Genomic DNA, 14298 nt, shown 5'->3' on the forward strand with positions numbered 1-14298 from the left:
CTGCTGAAGACACTGAGGATGCTACTAGGGCAGATGCACCATCCAGTGTGTATCTTACTTAGCTTCTTTGTGTAGTCTAACAGATCACTGATATTTTGTTTCCTGGTACACCTAACAGGAATTTCAAGTGACATTAAAGCTTTAAAAGACTCAAGTTTTTTAAATAAGTCATCTTATTAAAAAATGAATATTGTTTTACCTACGGTGTACTAAATATCATTAGAATTCTTTAAAAGTTGTTTCCTCATAGTTTAGTAAACTCCTTCTTCCTTTTTTTAGAAAGGAAAGATTATTTGTCCTACAGACTAACATCACAAACACTAGTTTTCTCCTCACCTGTCTTTGTTTACAAACTCGTGTAACTCTTCTGAGCATAGTATTAAACCTAAGGGGGAAGAATGAGAGGGAGGGAGAGAGAATGCCCAAATATAAGGCAATCCTAAAGAAAAACTTTTTTTTTTTTTGTGAGGAAGATCAGCCCTGAGCTAACATCCATGCCAATCTTCCTCTTTTTGCTGAGGAAGACTGGCCCTGAGCTAACATCCGTGCCCATCTTCCTCCACTTTATGTGGGATGCCGCCACAGCATGGCCTGACAAGCGGTGTGTCAGTGCATGCCTGGGATCCGAGCCCGGGCTGCCAGCAGCGGAGCGCGTGCACTTAACCGCTATACCCCGGGGCTGGCCCAAGAAAAACCTTCTTTTACTTGAGAAGATCTTTTTAAAAAGTGTTTAGTTAACTTGAATATAATACATAAATTTCTAAGGAAATAATGAACTAGATAAAAATATTACAGTGTTTAACTTATAAATTTATTTAAAATAATATCTAAAATATTATTGGGACTATTGTAGGAATACTGAGAAGGCAGTGAGACTTTATGGGTTATGACTAGTGGCAATGAGACAAAAAATGCTGTGAAAAATGCTGTTAAAAAAGGAAAGTACGCTCAAATTTCCAATGCTTTCTTCTGTTTCTGAGGGATTATAGAAATCTGAGTTTGTTTACCTGTTGCAGGGGGATCTCATGTGTGGGCTCTCTGTGTCTCTTTTCTAAGAATGGGCTGATAGCTAAGCTCTATCATGGACCATTGTAATGAGTGTTGAAGCCCGCCTACCTGTTTACAGGTCAGAAAGCACTTGGCATCACCCGTGTACAGATGGTGGTCTGTCAGGGGACAAACTAGCTGACATACTTAAACACCATGTTTTGTTAGCCTAAAGAGTAATAATCTTATTTGTTGAAACTCTTCATTTATTAGGATTTTTCTCTGTAACTCCATTATGTTTTCAACTTCTTATTGAGATCAGATGGCCTTTGGATAGTTCTTTTGTTTGCTGTATTTTTATTCCGAGTTAAAGAAGATTCTTTTCAGACTTTCCTTTTTCTGTCTTTAACTCCAGAAGTAGATGAGATCTTTTCTACAGACCTTGTGCCGGGAGACGTCATGATCATTCCACTGAACGGGACAGTCATGCCTTGTGATGCAGTGCTTATTAATGGCACTTGCATTGTAAACGAAAGCATGTTAACAGGTAAACTCAGTCACAGAAGTAAAAATAAGATGAGTTGTTTATAATATTAAGATTAAGTAGTTACCGATCAAGCTATTTCAAAATTAGCTATGCTATTTGTATCCTTCACTTGTGAATGTCATAAATGTGATGGATAGTGAAGATTTTTTTTGAGGGGACCAAATGCTGCATTGTGCTCAGCTGCGATACTAAATCACTGTGCTGGAGTTCATTGCGTTTCTTGGCCTGCTTCTGGCCACTCTTGTGACATGAGGACATGGTTTATAGTGAGAGAAGAGAAAGGAAGTCATTGCCCACAGACAATGCAGCATATTTACTTCCCTATTTGATGTGTAAAACGTGGGAATAAAGATTTTATATTTTTCTTAAACTGGGGAGAAGTAGACTTTAAAATGACTTCCTTTTGAAAATTCACAATCTGGAGGTAGAGCTTTATATATTTTTATCACATGAATTTTTTATTTTTTTTTTTATTTATTTTTTGTGAGGAAGATCAGCCCTGAGCTAACATCCATGCCAGTCCTCCTCTTTTTGCTGAGGAAGATTGTCCCTGGGCTAACATCCATGCCCATCTTCCTCTACTTTATATGGGACACTGCCACAGCGTGGCCCGACAAGTGGTGCGTTGGTGCGCGCCCGGGGTTCTGAACCCGGGCCGCTAGCAGCGGAGTGCGCGCGCTTAACAGCTACACCATGGGGCCGGCCCCCACGTGAATTTTTTTTTATTGTCATAGTCAATCTGGCAAGAAAGTGATTCCTGTATAATACATTTTTGAATTGCTAAGAATCTTGTCTTAAAACATACTCACAAACATAAATATCCCCACATACTTGCCACCTTTGAAGCAAGAAGTGTGAATGCTACAAGGAATTAAATTTTAATGTTAAAAAGAATTTGGCTGTTAGTTTGAGAGAACTGCCATCCTACTCTGTCCTCTCTCCCATGCCCACATGCCTTTTCTGTTCCCTAGTCGTGTGTGTGTGCATCCGTGCATGCATGTGAGTGCACGCACATGTGTGTAGGGGGTGGTTAGGAGTAGGTCTTGACATCTCTGGGTGTGCTTGAGGTTGCAGTGTGCCTTTCAGTTCAGGTCTTAGGGATAAGAGAACAGGTGCTGGGGCTGTGGCCACTGCCTGGTCTTCTTATTTGAAACTTGACATGATCCTCTCCACATGGTTACCTTTGAGTCACAGATCACTTTCAGGAGTTATTGTGGGAGACAAGATTTAATATTTTGGGGTAAGGAAGTTGGTAGACAAAAAGCTAATGATGAAGCTGTGTTATCCACATTAGACTTCTTAATAACATTGTAAACAGTATGATAACATTTAGGATATTTAACAGTTCAAGATTTGTATATTAGGTGCTGGTTTCTATGCTTTAATTTATAATATTTTTCTTTTTTTTTAAAGGAGAAAGTGTTCCAGTGACAAAGACTAATTTGCCAAATCCTTCAGTGGACATAAAAGGAACGGGAGATGAATTATATAGTCCAGAAATACATAGGCGACACACTTTGTTTTGTGGGACTACTGTAATTCAAACTCGTTTCTACACTGGAGAGTTTGTCAAGGCCATAGTAGTTAGAACAGGTAGAAATCATTTAATCTCTGCTTGCATGGTTTAGCGTATTTGATGCCTATTGAATGTTTAAAAAGAGATTCTGTTTTGGGATATAATTCTCATTTTCTTATAAAAATATGGTCATTTTCTTCTTTAATTTTCTTTTTAAAGGATTTAGTACTTCCAAGGGACAGCTCGTTCGTTCCATATTGTATCCCAAACCAACCGATTTTAAACTCTACAGAGATGCCTACTTGTTTCTGCTGTGTCTCGTGGCGGTGGCTGGCATTGGGTTTATCTACACTATTGTCAATAACGTTTTAAATGAGGTTCGTATGTGGGACTCTTAATAGGGTTTGATTCTTGATTATCACATGTGGCAATTGAGGGTTTGAAATGTGGCTAGTGAGACTCAGGAACTAAAATTTCAATTAATTTGAATTAATTTTACCTTAAAAAAGCCATATGAGACTAGTAGCTATTATACTAGAAAGTACAGATATAGAACATTTCCATCATAGCAGAAAGTTCTTTTGGACGGCTCTAGTTTAGATGGTCTTTTATTTGCTTTCTTGTGACTTAAAGGGAGGGGTGACCACATACTCACCAAAAAGCTTTACTTTGTCTTTTTTTAACCTCTGGGATATACAGCATTAAAATTATTTGTGATTACTTAATTGATGGTATTTCTAAGGGACCTTGTCAAATTTCTCTTTTCTGTCCCCTGTAGAGGCTGGCACAGTATGGTGCTTGTAGTAAGAGTCCATATCTGATAGATGTTTTTGAACTTTGAAGTGTGTTGTGTGTGAAGTATGTAGAGCTATTAAAATGAGTTTCCTTTAAAAGTAGCTGTCATTCAGCAGTCCATTGATGATTCATTGAGCTTCCTATTTTGCAGAATCTCTAAAGGGAAAAAAATTATAAATGGTTAATAGATGTATGTGGACACGCACTTCTTATATATAAAATTGGAAATGGTTTATAGATTTTTTCACGAAGAAATACCCACATTAGATTAGTAAGTATTTAATATTGGTGGTCTGACATTTATTTTTGTTACTTGTAGGTAGAAGTTGGGGTAATAATTATTGAGTCTCTTGATATCATCACAATTACTGTGCCACCTGCACTTCCGGCTGCACTGACTGCTGGTATTGTGTACGCCCAAAGGAGACTGAAAAAAGTTGGTATTTTCTGTATCAGTCCCCAAAGGATAAATATCTGTGGACAGCTGAATCTTGTTTGCTTTGACAAGGTTGGTTCAGTTTCATAATCATTCTCAAAGGTTACTTTGCAGTTTTTAAATATTTAGATTAATGGTTTCTAGATTCTTTATCAACTAATTTGCACACATTCTTTTATATTTCTCTAATTTTCCTCTTTTTCAACTTATTTGGCACTTGCATCATTTTTGTATATTTCATCTTACTGCTTTTTCAATTTTTAATACTTTGGATATTGCCTATTTGCCCAAATCTGCAGATGACTAATCATTCAGATCCAGAATTATGCCAAAGATCATCTGATCTGTTGTGTTTTTAACAGAATAGGCTCCATACAGATATATTTACTGGAATTTTATTGCTATAAAGTATATATGCCTAGTGTTTGCTGTGATTTTATTGAATATGTTTCAGAATTATGGAGGTCACTGATTTTGTGGTTTTATGTAAAAATGACAAATTTTGTGCCTGTGTAAAGTATACCTTGCCTCTTACAAAGAGTTTCCTTTCCTTGGCTGAAATTAGTTTTCCTAAAAGTTTTATTTTGAGAATTGAATCTTGACCAAGAAACCTTCCATCAAGCTCTTGTGTGTAACTGATCATGATAAGAATTTGATTTTTGTGCATCTTCATTATTAAAGAAAAAAATGTGAGACATTTTGTAAAAAGCAAAAAAAAGGGTCATATCTCAAAACTATATTTCATATTTATCTGTTCAGAAAATTTCACTTATGATTGTCTTTTTTGGAAACATTATGATTAAAATTCTTAAGTAGACACAAAAGTGGAGAGAAGATATAAGTGTAATAAGCCCTCACTTAGCCGTTACCCACCTTTCACAGTTAACAATATTTTGTTAATCTGACTTCATCTACCCCCTCACTTTGAAGGCGGCAGCATCGGATATTCTGTTACTTCACCCTAGAAGATGTTTTAAAAAAAACAGTACCACACTATCATCATCACTGCTTACTATACTTAACAAAATCAGCAATTCCTTAGTATTATCTAATATCCAGTTCATATTCAGATTTCTCTGCCTTTCTCAAAAATGTCTCAGAATTTTTACAATTTGTTTTTTCAGTCAGAATCCAAATAAGATTACAATTATCTGTAACAGTTGCTTTTCTTACCCCTTATCCCCAGTTATCTTATAGGAACCAGGTCATTTACGTCCTGAATTTGGCTGATTGCTTCCTCCTGATGTCATTTAACTTGTTCCTCTTCCCTTTTTGGCTCCCTATGCCCTAATCTCTCCCTCCTATATAGGCTCCTTTATTGATTGATAGGTTGATTGGTGCATTGTTCTACTGTTTTAAATAATGCAAGCACATAAATATATAGTCTACACGTATACCCCAGCCTCCCCTGCTCCCCACACACACACACACACAAATAGGGGAACCATACTGTAAGGAGTGTTCTAATCCCTTTTCTTCAGCTTGTCTATTTGTCCTAGAAGGTACTCCTATCGTAGAATGTACAGAGACCTTGTTTCCCTTTTTATAGCTGTATAGTACTCCACTGGGTATATGCAGCGTAGCATTTCATGATTTTTGTTTTTGGAGGCACTATCTACTTTGTACATGTGTGCTTTTTTTTTTTAGACTGGAACTCTTACTGAAGATGGTTTAGATCTTTGGGGGATCCGACGAGTGGAAAATGCACGGTAAATGTTAGCTAGATTTGATCATTAGTTAATTTTTAATAAACATTTTGATATATGAAACATTCAAACTTATAGAAACTCATATAACAGACAGCTGTGTACCCACCACCAAGATTAAGCCATTGACATTTTGCCATATTTGCTTCAGATCTTTTAAAAGATTTAAAATATTACGGATATTGTGAAGTCTTAATCTATCTCTTTTCCCATCCCTACCATCATTCTGAAGTTGTGTTTTATTATTATCTTTGCATGTTTTTATATTTTCACTACGTATATCCATCTTTAACAAGATCTGTCTATAAATAAATATACACGACTGATAGACTGTACATATGTTTTTGCTGCTTTTTTGCCTCTTAATATTGTTTTCAAGATTTATCCATGTTGATAAGTATAGATCTAATTTATTAATCTTAACTGTTTGCTACTCCATTGTTATGATTAAACTAAAATATCTGTTCTTCTACTAAGGGACAGTTTCATTTTTTTTTCCCCCTTTCCCCTCCACTTTCACCAACAGTGCTGCAGTTAAGATTCTTATACACCCTGCTTGTGAGCAAGTGCTTGAGTTTCAGTAAGCTAGTGTCTTAGACGTGTCAGTGCCGGGTTATATAGCACACGCATGGCTGCAGCTGTAGTAGTATTTCCTGCTTGCTCTCTGAGTGAGGCACTAGCTCGCCCTCTCGCCCTCAGTGGTTCTGAGGACCTGTTGCTCCACATCCTTGCCAGACTTGGTGTTGTCAGACTTCTTATTATTGCCAAATGGATAGATACGAAATGGATGGTATTTCATTGTGGCTTTACTTGCAGTTTCCTCATTATTTGTAAAGCTGAGCACATTTTCACATTTTTGGAAGGAGAGTCATTTAGTGTTCTTTGTGTATTGTCAGTTTATGTCCTAATTTTTCTGTTGTGTTGTTAGTCTTTATCTTATTCATTTGTTAGAAGTCCTTCGTATTTTCTGAATAGTAATCTTTTTCAGTACTGTGTGTTGCAAAAATATTCCACCAATCTGTCCCATCTTTTATTCTGTTTTTGTTGTCTTTCGATGCTTAAAGTTTTACTGCTATAGTTGTGTTTATGTCATTTTTTTCTCTCAAAAGTGAGCGGGATTTTGGTTTATATAATTCGAGAGACTGTTGTTTGGCTCATGTAATTTCAGAGTTGTTACATCTTCTTGGTAAATAGTTTGTCACATTATGACCTTATTTATCTCTAATAATTCATCTTGCCTGAGATTCTGTGTCATCTAATATTTACGTAGTTACACACCAGTTTTCTTTTGCCTAATGTTTGCCTAGTGTATCTTCCATCTCTTTACTTTTCAATCTTTCTGTGGCATTGTGTTCATTTGTTGTGATTTCAGATATATTTGAAATGATTTCTACCATCACTTACCCCAATTCACACACACATTTTTTCATATTTTTCTCTCGTATTTTCTCAGAATTTATACATTCTAATCTTTTACTGCTTGTCCTTAAATAATTAATAGTCATATTTAGAGTCTAAAGTTCATGGGTATCTATTGGTTTCTTAACCCAAAAAAACCCCACAGACTGTAGAATACTTTTACTTTGATTATTCCCCTCCCTTCTTATATGTATTTGTTGTATAATATTTTACGATTATGATTTTGGTTTTATACAATCTGCATGCTAAGATTTACGTAGGTTTTCAAATATCTTTACTAACCATTGCTTCTTGTTTCCCATTCCTCTGGATTAAATTGCCATCTTGAACTACATTCATTAGTAATTCTTCGTTTCGCTGTCACTCGTGGGTGATGGTGTGACTGTAGATTTCTAGGTCAACAGTTATGTTCTCTCAGCACTTTGAAGGTGTTACTCCATTTCTCCTGACTCCTTTTGTAACTGCTATGGAGAAGTCTCTAGTAATCTCTTTTCTCCCTTGTTGTTTCAAAAATATTTCTTATCCTTGATTTCTGCAGTTTCACCATGATCTGTGCTTTTCATAAATTCTGGAAATTTCTTAGCCTCTTTCTATTCCTTTATGGCCTTTCCTGCGTTCTTTGTTTTCTCTCCATCTGGGAATCCTAACCATATATTGGACAAAAAATTTCATTTGGTTCTTTCCAAATCTGCCTCTCTCCCTCTCTCCCTATGGTATCTTGTTCTTTTTCTAAGTCTTTAATTTAAAAATGCCTTTTTTGCATTCTTTCAGATTGCCATTCTATTTTTTCAAATTTATGAGATTCTAATTCTGTCTTTGTTGTATCTCTTGACTTGTGAGAATTGTTTCCTGGTGTGTTTTTAAATTATGGCCTCATATGTAGCAGGATTTTTCTTTGAGACTCCTTGGTGGCTGTGTTGTGGGAGCCAAGAGCAATATCAGTGGTGCCAGACAAGCATTAGTGTTACTGTAATAAGTCTGGGGATCTGTGGACCAGGTGGCAGCATATATTCAAATCCAAACCTCATCCTGAGTAGTGTAGTGGTTCAGAGTTTAGGCCCTGAAACCTGTCCTCCTATGTTTGAATGCTTGCTCTGCCACTTATGTGCTGTGTAACCTTGACAAGTCACTTAACCACTCTGCTTTATAAAATGGGGGTAATAAAACACCTTCCTGTGGTGTGAAGATGAAATAAGTCAAATATATTTAAAGTTCTTAGAACGGTGCCTAGTGCAGAGTAAACATTATGTAGATATTAACTATTTTCTTGAACTTTGGGTGAGGGAAAATGATAAGCTTATTCTTAGTTATGCCTTTGGGTCTGTGGATAAGTTTTTTCTAGTATATTCTTTTTCTAAGGGTGTAGCTCTTCAAGAGCACTGGCTTTCTTGGGCGAGAGGGATTCTTTCAGTTTCCCTCCCGACGTTGTATGTGGCAGGACTTTGCCTCCTGTTCTAGTGTGGGTATAAACCCAAGTCCTTCGGTACTGAGGTGGCTGCCCTCTCCTTCCTTCTCCCCCGGGCTCACGGCATCCCCGCAAGTTCACACCCCTCTGATTTTCCTCTCTCTCTCTTTCTGACACTTAAAACTTTCCCTTTCTTTCTTATGAGCTCAGTTTTGCATTTAAAAGATTGTATGTTACACGTTCATTTTGTGTTTTTACATATTCCAATCTGCCATATGTCCATAGGCAGGAGTTTTAATTACTGTTTAATATCTAGTATTTTCTATATTGCTATGTCTGGCTTAGTTATTCAGAATCTAAGGTAATATTGTATTTTGGTCATCTATAGTTTTCATGGAAGAAAATATTTTTGAATGCCAAAACTATTGTGAAAATGAATACATGGAGAAATGTGTAAACATTTTATTTCCATCTTTTAAAATTATAAAAACTGAATATTGTTAGAATACTGTCTTGAGTCTTGGGATTTATGAATCTAATTCAGTGCATTTTATATTTAGTTTTCTTTTGCCAGAAGAAAATGTTTGCAATGAACTGTTGGTAAAGTCTCGGTTTGTTGCTTGTATGGCTACTTGTCATTCACTGACAAAAATTGAAGGAGAACTTTCTGGTGATCCCCTTGATTTGAAAATGTTTGAAGCCATTGGATGGGTAAGTTCAATGTTTTAAAGCACAAGTAACTTTAGGAAACTATAGTAAAAGTTACCTTGCAGAAGGATTGTTTCTGCTAGTTTTGATGACAGTATATCTTGTACATAAAAGGAACTATGTAATTTCTAAAGATACATCACTGGAGAGAAATTTCTACTTGTGTAAAAAAAAAAGTCTGTTTTAGTTAAATTGACTCATTTAAACACCTTTAATAGATGATGACCTGCTCAGGCCCCTGCCTTATGTTTATAAGAGAAACCAGCTATCAGCAACGTGGGGCAGTGGGCCTGAGTCAGTAGATGATCTTCAGCATCAGTGCAGGTAAAAAGTATGGAGTAGTCCTACATGTCTTCAGTGTTCTTTTGTCCTCCTCTCCTACGTGCTGTGTCCTTACACACACATACACACACACACAGAGGTGTGTGTGTGTGTGTTTACAACTTCCTTCTATTTGTTTTGCCATTGACCATTTTAATTTCTGAGTGCTTATTATGTTCTGTGGTTGTTAGCATTTTACTGCATTCAGTTCTTGTTTATTATAGATGCAATAATAGTTTGTTTTCAGAATTCCCTTCTGCTTTCTGAATTATTTATTTTCTCTCGGTCAGTTTTTTTCCCCTCCCTGCACTTGGTCTTTCTCCTTCATGCTTTTGTTTTCATTATACATCTTGATGGTCTGGGTAGCTGCAGTGAGATTTTTATCCTTGCTGATATGTGTGTTAGTCTGTTTTCTTGAGAAGCATCTCCATTAAGGGGAAGGCTGACTGGGGGAGCTGGCTGTGTGTTGGGTGGCTCTCATCAGCAGGTGTTCTTCAGTTTCAGAGGAGCAGAGTTAATCTTCAGGTTGCTTTCCTCTCCGCTCCACAGTGCTGCAACAGCAGAGCTCTCCTCTGGTGTGCTAACCCGCCTAGCAGCCCTTCTCCTCTCAGACAGGTAGTTCCTGTCTCTAGAGAATGAATCCCTGGTTTTGGTTTTGTTTTTTTTGCTTAGCTCAGCTATCCTGGCTGATAAGAAGTGCACCTCTCCTCTACGTCATCTTGTGTTAGACTGGGCTGCTGTTTCCTTCATTGCTGTATCCATCAGTATGTTTCAGTTCTCCTTTTGTCTTCATCTTTGAAGTCCCCCCTCCTTGCTTTCCTTTCTGTTTATGTTTACAGGTTTATTTCTTTTTTTTTGTTTTTTGCTAGTATTTTGAAAGAGGAGTGAGATGAATGAATGAAGTGCTCTGCCATCTTTTGAAAGCTCACAATAAATACTCATTAAATTTAATTCCCAAGAAGAGGCCCACTCCATTTATAGAGCATAAAGCAAAATAGGGCTGATTCATGTTTGATGTTCTCTAAAGCTTCTCTCCAACTGAATAGATTTTCAGTAGATTTAGTGTTCTGTCTGTGGATCTTTTAAAAAATGGGTTAAATCAGTAAGTTTGTATACTGGCATGTTTTCCTGACTCTGGGATGCTTTGGTGCTTGGTCTTACCACAAATTATCAGTAGCATGTTTTCACGTAACAGGCGCTGCTCTTATTTGACATGGTTGATACCATGTAAGATGCATCCTCATTTCAGAGATGTTAAAATGTGTCTTAGAATTGTAGAAAATTGGCTATTTGGACACAATGCCTGCTACCATCATTTTCCCATTGATTGATTCTTTCTTGTATAGAGCCAAATTAGTTTATTGTTTCTCATGTATGTGTATTTAAGTGAATTTTTTTTTACCAAAAGCAATGTGTTTTTTTTGTGCGTGTGTGTAAGGAACATCAGCCCTGAGCTAACATCCATGCCAATCCACCTCTTTTTTGCTGAGGAAGACTGGCCCTGAGCTAACATCCGTGCCCATCTTCCTCCACTTTATGTGGGACGCCACCGCAGCATGACCTGACAAGCAGTGCATCAGTTCGCTCCCGGGATCTGAACCCGGGCCGCCAGCAGCGGAGCGAGCTCACTTAACCGCTACGCCATGGGGCCGGCCCCCCAAAAGGAATGTTTTTAAATTAAATTTCAAGCAGTTAGGGTAGTAGTATCTTAACCAGCAGTGTTCAAGCTGAAACACTAAACTCACATCTTTGTACCTCAGTGGATTCTTGCCCCAGGGATTCCATTAGCCATGTCTGAGCTCCATATACTTTTGAGTCCTCTTAGCAGAAAGGAAGCCCCAGATGGCAGACTGAAAATTTTTGGAACTGCAAGAACCTTCTGTTTTTTGCAGAACTAGTCTCTAAACCCAACAGTTTGTAGGCGCCAACTTAGAGAAGCTTTTCTCTATTTCTTTACCCACTTCTAACCTCTGCCTCCCCTCTCCCATGGGTTGCTAGGACTTTAACTAGCTTTGTTTATATTTTGTTTTACTTTATTAATGATCTAGTAGTGCTCATGTATTCCTTGGACACTGATTTTTTTTTCCCATTCACCGAAGGTAGTCATAATGTTTCATTTAAAAATGAAACCAATGAATTGATTTTTGTGAAGCAACCTGTTGAACATTTCCTTTCAGATTCTGGAAGAAGCAACTGAAGAGGAAACAGCACTTCATAATCGAATTATGCCTACTGTGGTTCGTCCTCCAAAACAACTGCTTCCTGAATCTACACCTGCAGGAAACCAAGAAATGGTGCGAAAACATTTTAAGCTAGATACTGTTGATGCTCACGTTTAATCTTCAGTGTGAAATGTTGCTAGAAGATGAAATCACATGTCCTTTATTTAACTCTCATGCAGATATGAATATTTTAACTGCATTTATCAGAAACTACACCTGGTGTGTTGCAGACATTCTTTGTAAAATATTGAGATTTAATTCTCAGTCTTGTTACTTTTCCTTCTATTTACTGAGCAGCTGAGTGCCTTGTGATTTAGCTACATGGTGACTCATCCTTTCAAATTGCATCCGTATTCCTAGAATTTAATAAAAAGAATATGTGAAAGGCTTTATTGTTAGATGACTTTTTAATATATTCCCTTTATTTTAGTACTTAATATATTAATATTTTTAGGATAGCAGAATATTTGAAAATATTCAAGAATATACTTTTTAAAAATGGGCGGTGGTAGAGAAGCAGTCTTGAAACCTGACTTTCAAATAATGAAAGTCCCTTGCTATTTTCCAAATAATGTTTTGTGGATGTATAGGAAAAATTTTTTTTAAAAAATTTGAGTATGTTAACAGAGTTAATCTGTACTATTTCTTATTTCTTTTTGTTTTATTTTGTTTTCAGGAGCTGTTTGAACTTCCAGTAAGTGAAGAATGTTTCCTTGTTACCTAAGTGTATTTGTTTTCATTCTGAAAGAATAACGAACGCTTTGTGCATCTTTTGAAATCATGTAGGCTATTTATGAGATAGGAATTGTTCGCCAGTTCCCGTTTTCTTCCGATTTGCAACGTATGAGTGTGGTTGCAAGGGTGCTGGGGGATAGGAAAATGGATGCCTATGTGAAAGGAGCACCTGAGGTCATTGCCGGTCTCTGTAAACCTGAGACAGGTGAGGAAACAACCAGGCTTTGCATAAATTTTGGTATTTGTGTAAGCTTGTATTAGCAGGTCTCACAATGACTATTATTTTTTCCTTTTACAAAGTTCCTGTTGACTTTGAAAGTGTTTTAGAAGACTATACTAAACAGGGGTTCCGTGTGATTGCTCTTGCACACAGAAAATTGGAGGCAAAACTGACCTGGCATAAAGTACAGAATATTACCAGGTAAGGTTAATGAACCGTTTTTCTATAGTTTTTCCAGTAATGCATCATTTATGTTTCTGTAAGTCATGCACAATAATTTGTATGTAGTTGGGTATTTATTAAATATTTATTGAATGTATGCAAATATACACAATGCAATGTTTGTTTTAGGTATTGAGATAAAAGTACAACTCTTCAGAACTATTTTCAATTCATTCGTTAAATATTTATGAAGTGCCTGCTATGTGTCAGGCATGCTCTAGGAACACAAGTATGTTTTAGTAAACATAATTCTGCAGAAGTGTATTTTTCCCAAACGATCAACTTGCTTTTGCCCAGTGGTTGGAACCAAGTACTAATTTGGTCAGAGTATCATGAGTCACAATAACCAGTACCTGTCTCCCCTCCTCCCTAGTCAGATGGCATTACCAGCGTCACATTTAGTTCCATGTATAGCTACAGGGTTCATGTTCAAGGATTGTCACTTTTACTGTAACTGATATAGACCCAGACTTTAGGATAGGATTTTTGTTTAGGAATATTTCATGGTGTACCTAGCATTTTAAGCAGAAAGGACTATTTGTTGTTGTCCTGCTGATTCTGTCCAATAGCCTTCCCTTCCTCCATCCTTATTGCCATTGTTTCTAATTCAGGGACTCAGCTCTTTTCTCCAGTCTTCCCTCTCTGTAACCTGTGTTCCACACTGCCTCCAGAGAGAGCTTTTTAACATTCGGATCTAACACCTGTCTCCACCTGGAATTTTTACAAATGGCCCCCCATCAGCTGCTGGAGGAGTTCACAATCAGGGATGCACATCAGGAAAGAAACAAAACAAAACACATATTTGGTTAAAAAAAGGAAGCAAATGATACAAACAGATCAGTATTAGAAAAGGACATAACAAATGGCCAGTGAACACATGAAAACGATAGGACACTTCAGTTCTTGGAGAACTACAAAATAAAACCACCATGAGACGTCACGTCTCTCCTAAGGTTGGCAAAATTGAAAAGATTGGTATTACCAAGTGTTAGTGAGGTTTTGAGAAAATTTTGACAACATGTTGCTACTACACTATTGTAAATTCATGAAGATCTTATT

General features: G+C 36.9%; 1 protein-coding gene across 5 annotated transcripts in view; it reads left to right on the plus strand.

The window, feature by feature from the left end:
• ATP13A3 (ATPase 13A3) overlaps nucleotides 1-14298 on the plus strand; it is an 85236-nt gene that overhangs the window by 36353 nt on the left and 34585 nt on the right. For all 5 annotated transcript variants that reach the window (XM_087439840.1, XM_087439838.1, XM_087439837.1 and 2 more), the window contains 10 exons: nucleotides 1403-1534; nucleotides 2948-3127; nucleotides 3270-3427; nucleotides 4165-4353; nucleotides 5929-5990; nucleotides 9372-9522; nucleotides 12018-12134; nucleotides 12739-12756; nucleotides 12849-13002; nucleotides 13098-13218. In XM_087439840.1, the coding sequence (XP_087295966.1) occupies nucleotides 1403-1534; nucleotides 2948-3127; nucleotides 3270-3427; nucleotides 4165-4353; nucleotides 5929-5990; nucleotides 9372-9522; nucleotides 12018-12134; nucleotides 12739-12756; nucleotides 12849-13002; nucleotides 13098-13218 (1282 nt within the window). The remainder of the gene's footprint in view (nucleotides 1-1402; nucleotides 1535-2947; nucleotides 3128-3269; nucleotides 3428-4164; nucleotides 4354-5928; nucleotides 5991-9371; nucleotides 9523-12017; nucleotides 12135-12738; nucleotides 12757-12848; nucleotides 13003-13097; nucleotides 13219-14298) is intronic.

Source organism: Ceratotherium simum, chromosome 15 (genome assembly GCF_057802395.1).
Source record: "Ceratotherium simum simum isolate JZ-2026a chromosome 15, ASM5780239v1, whole genome shotgun sequence".
In the NCBI taxonomy this organism is placed as follows: domain Eukaryota; kingdom Metazoa; phylum Chordata; class Mammalia; order Perissodactyla; family Rhinocerotidae; genus Ceratotherium; species Ceratotherium simum.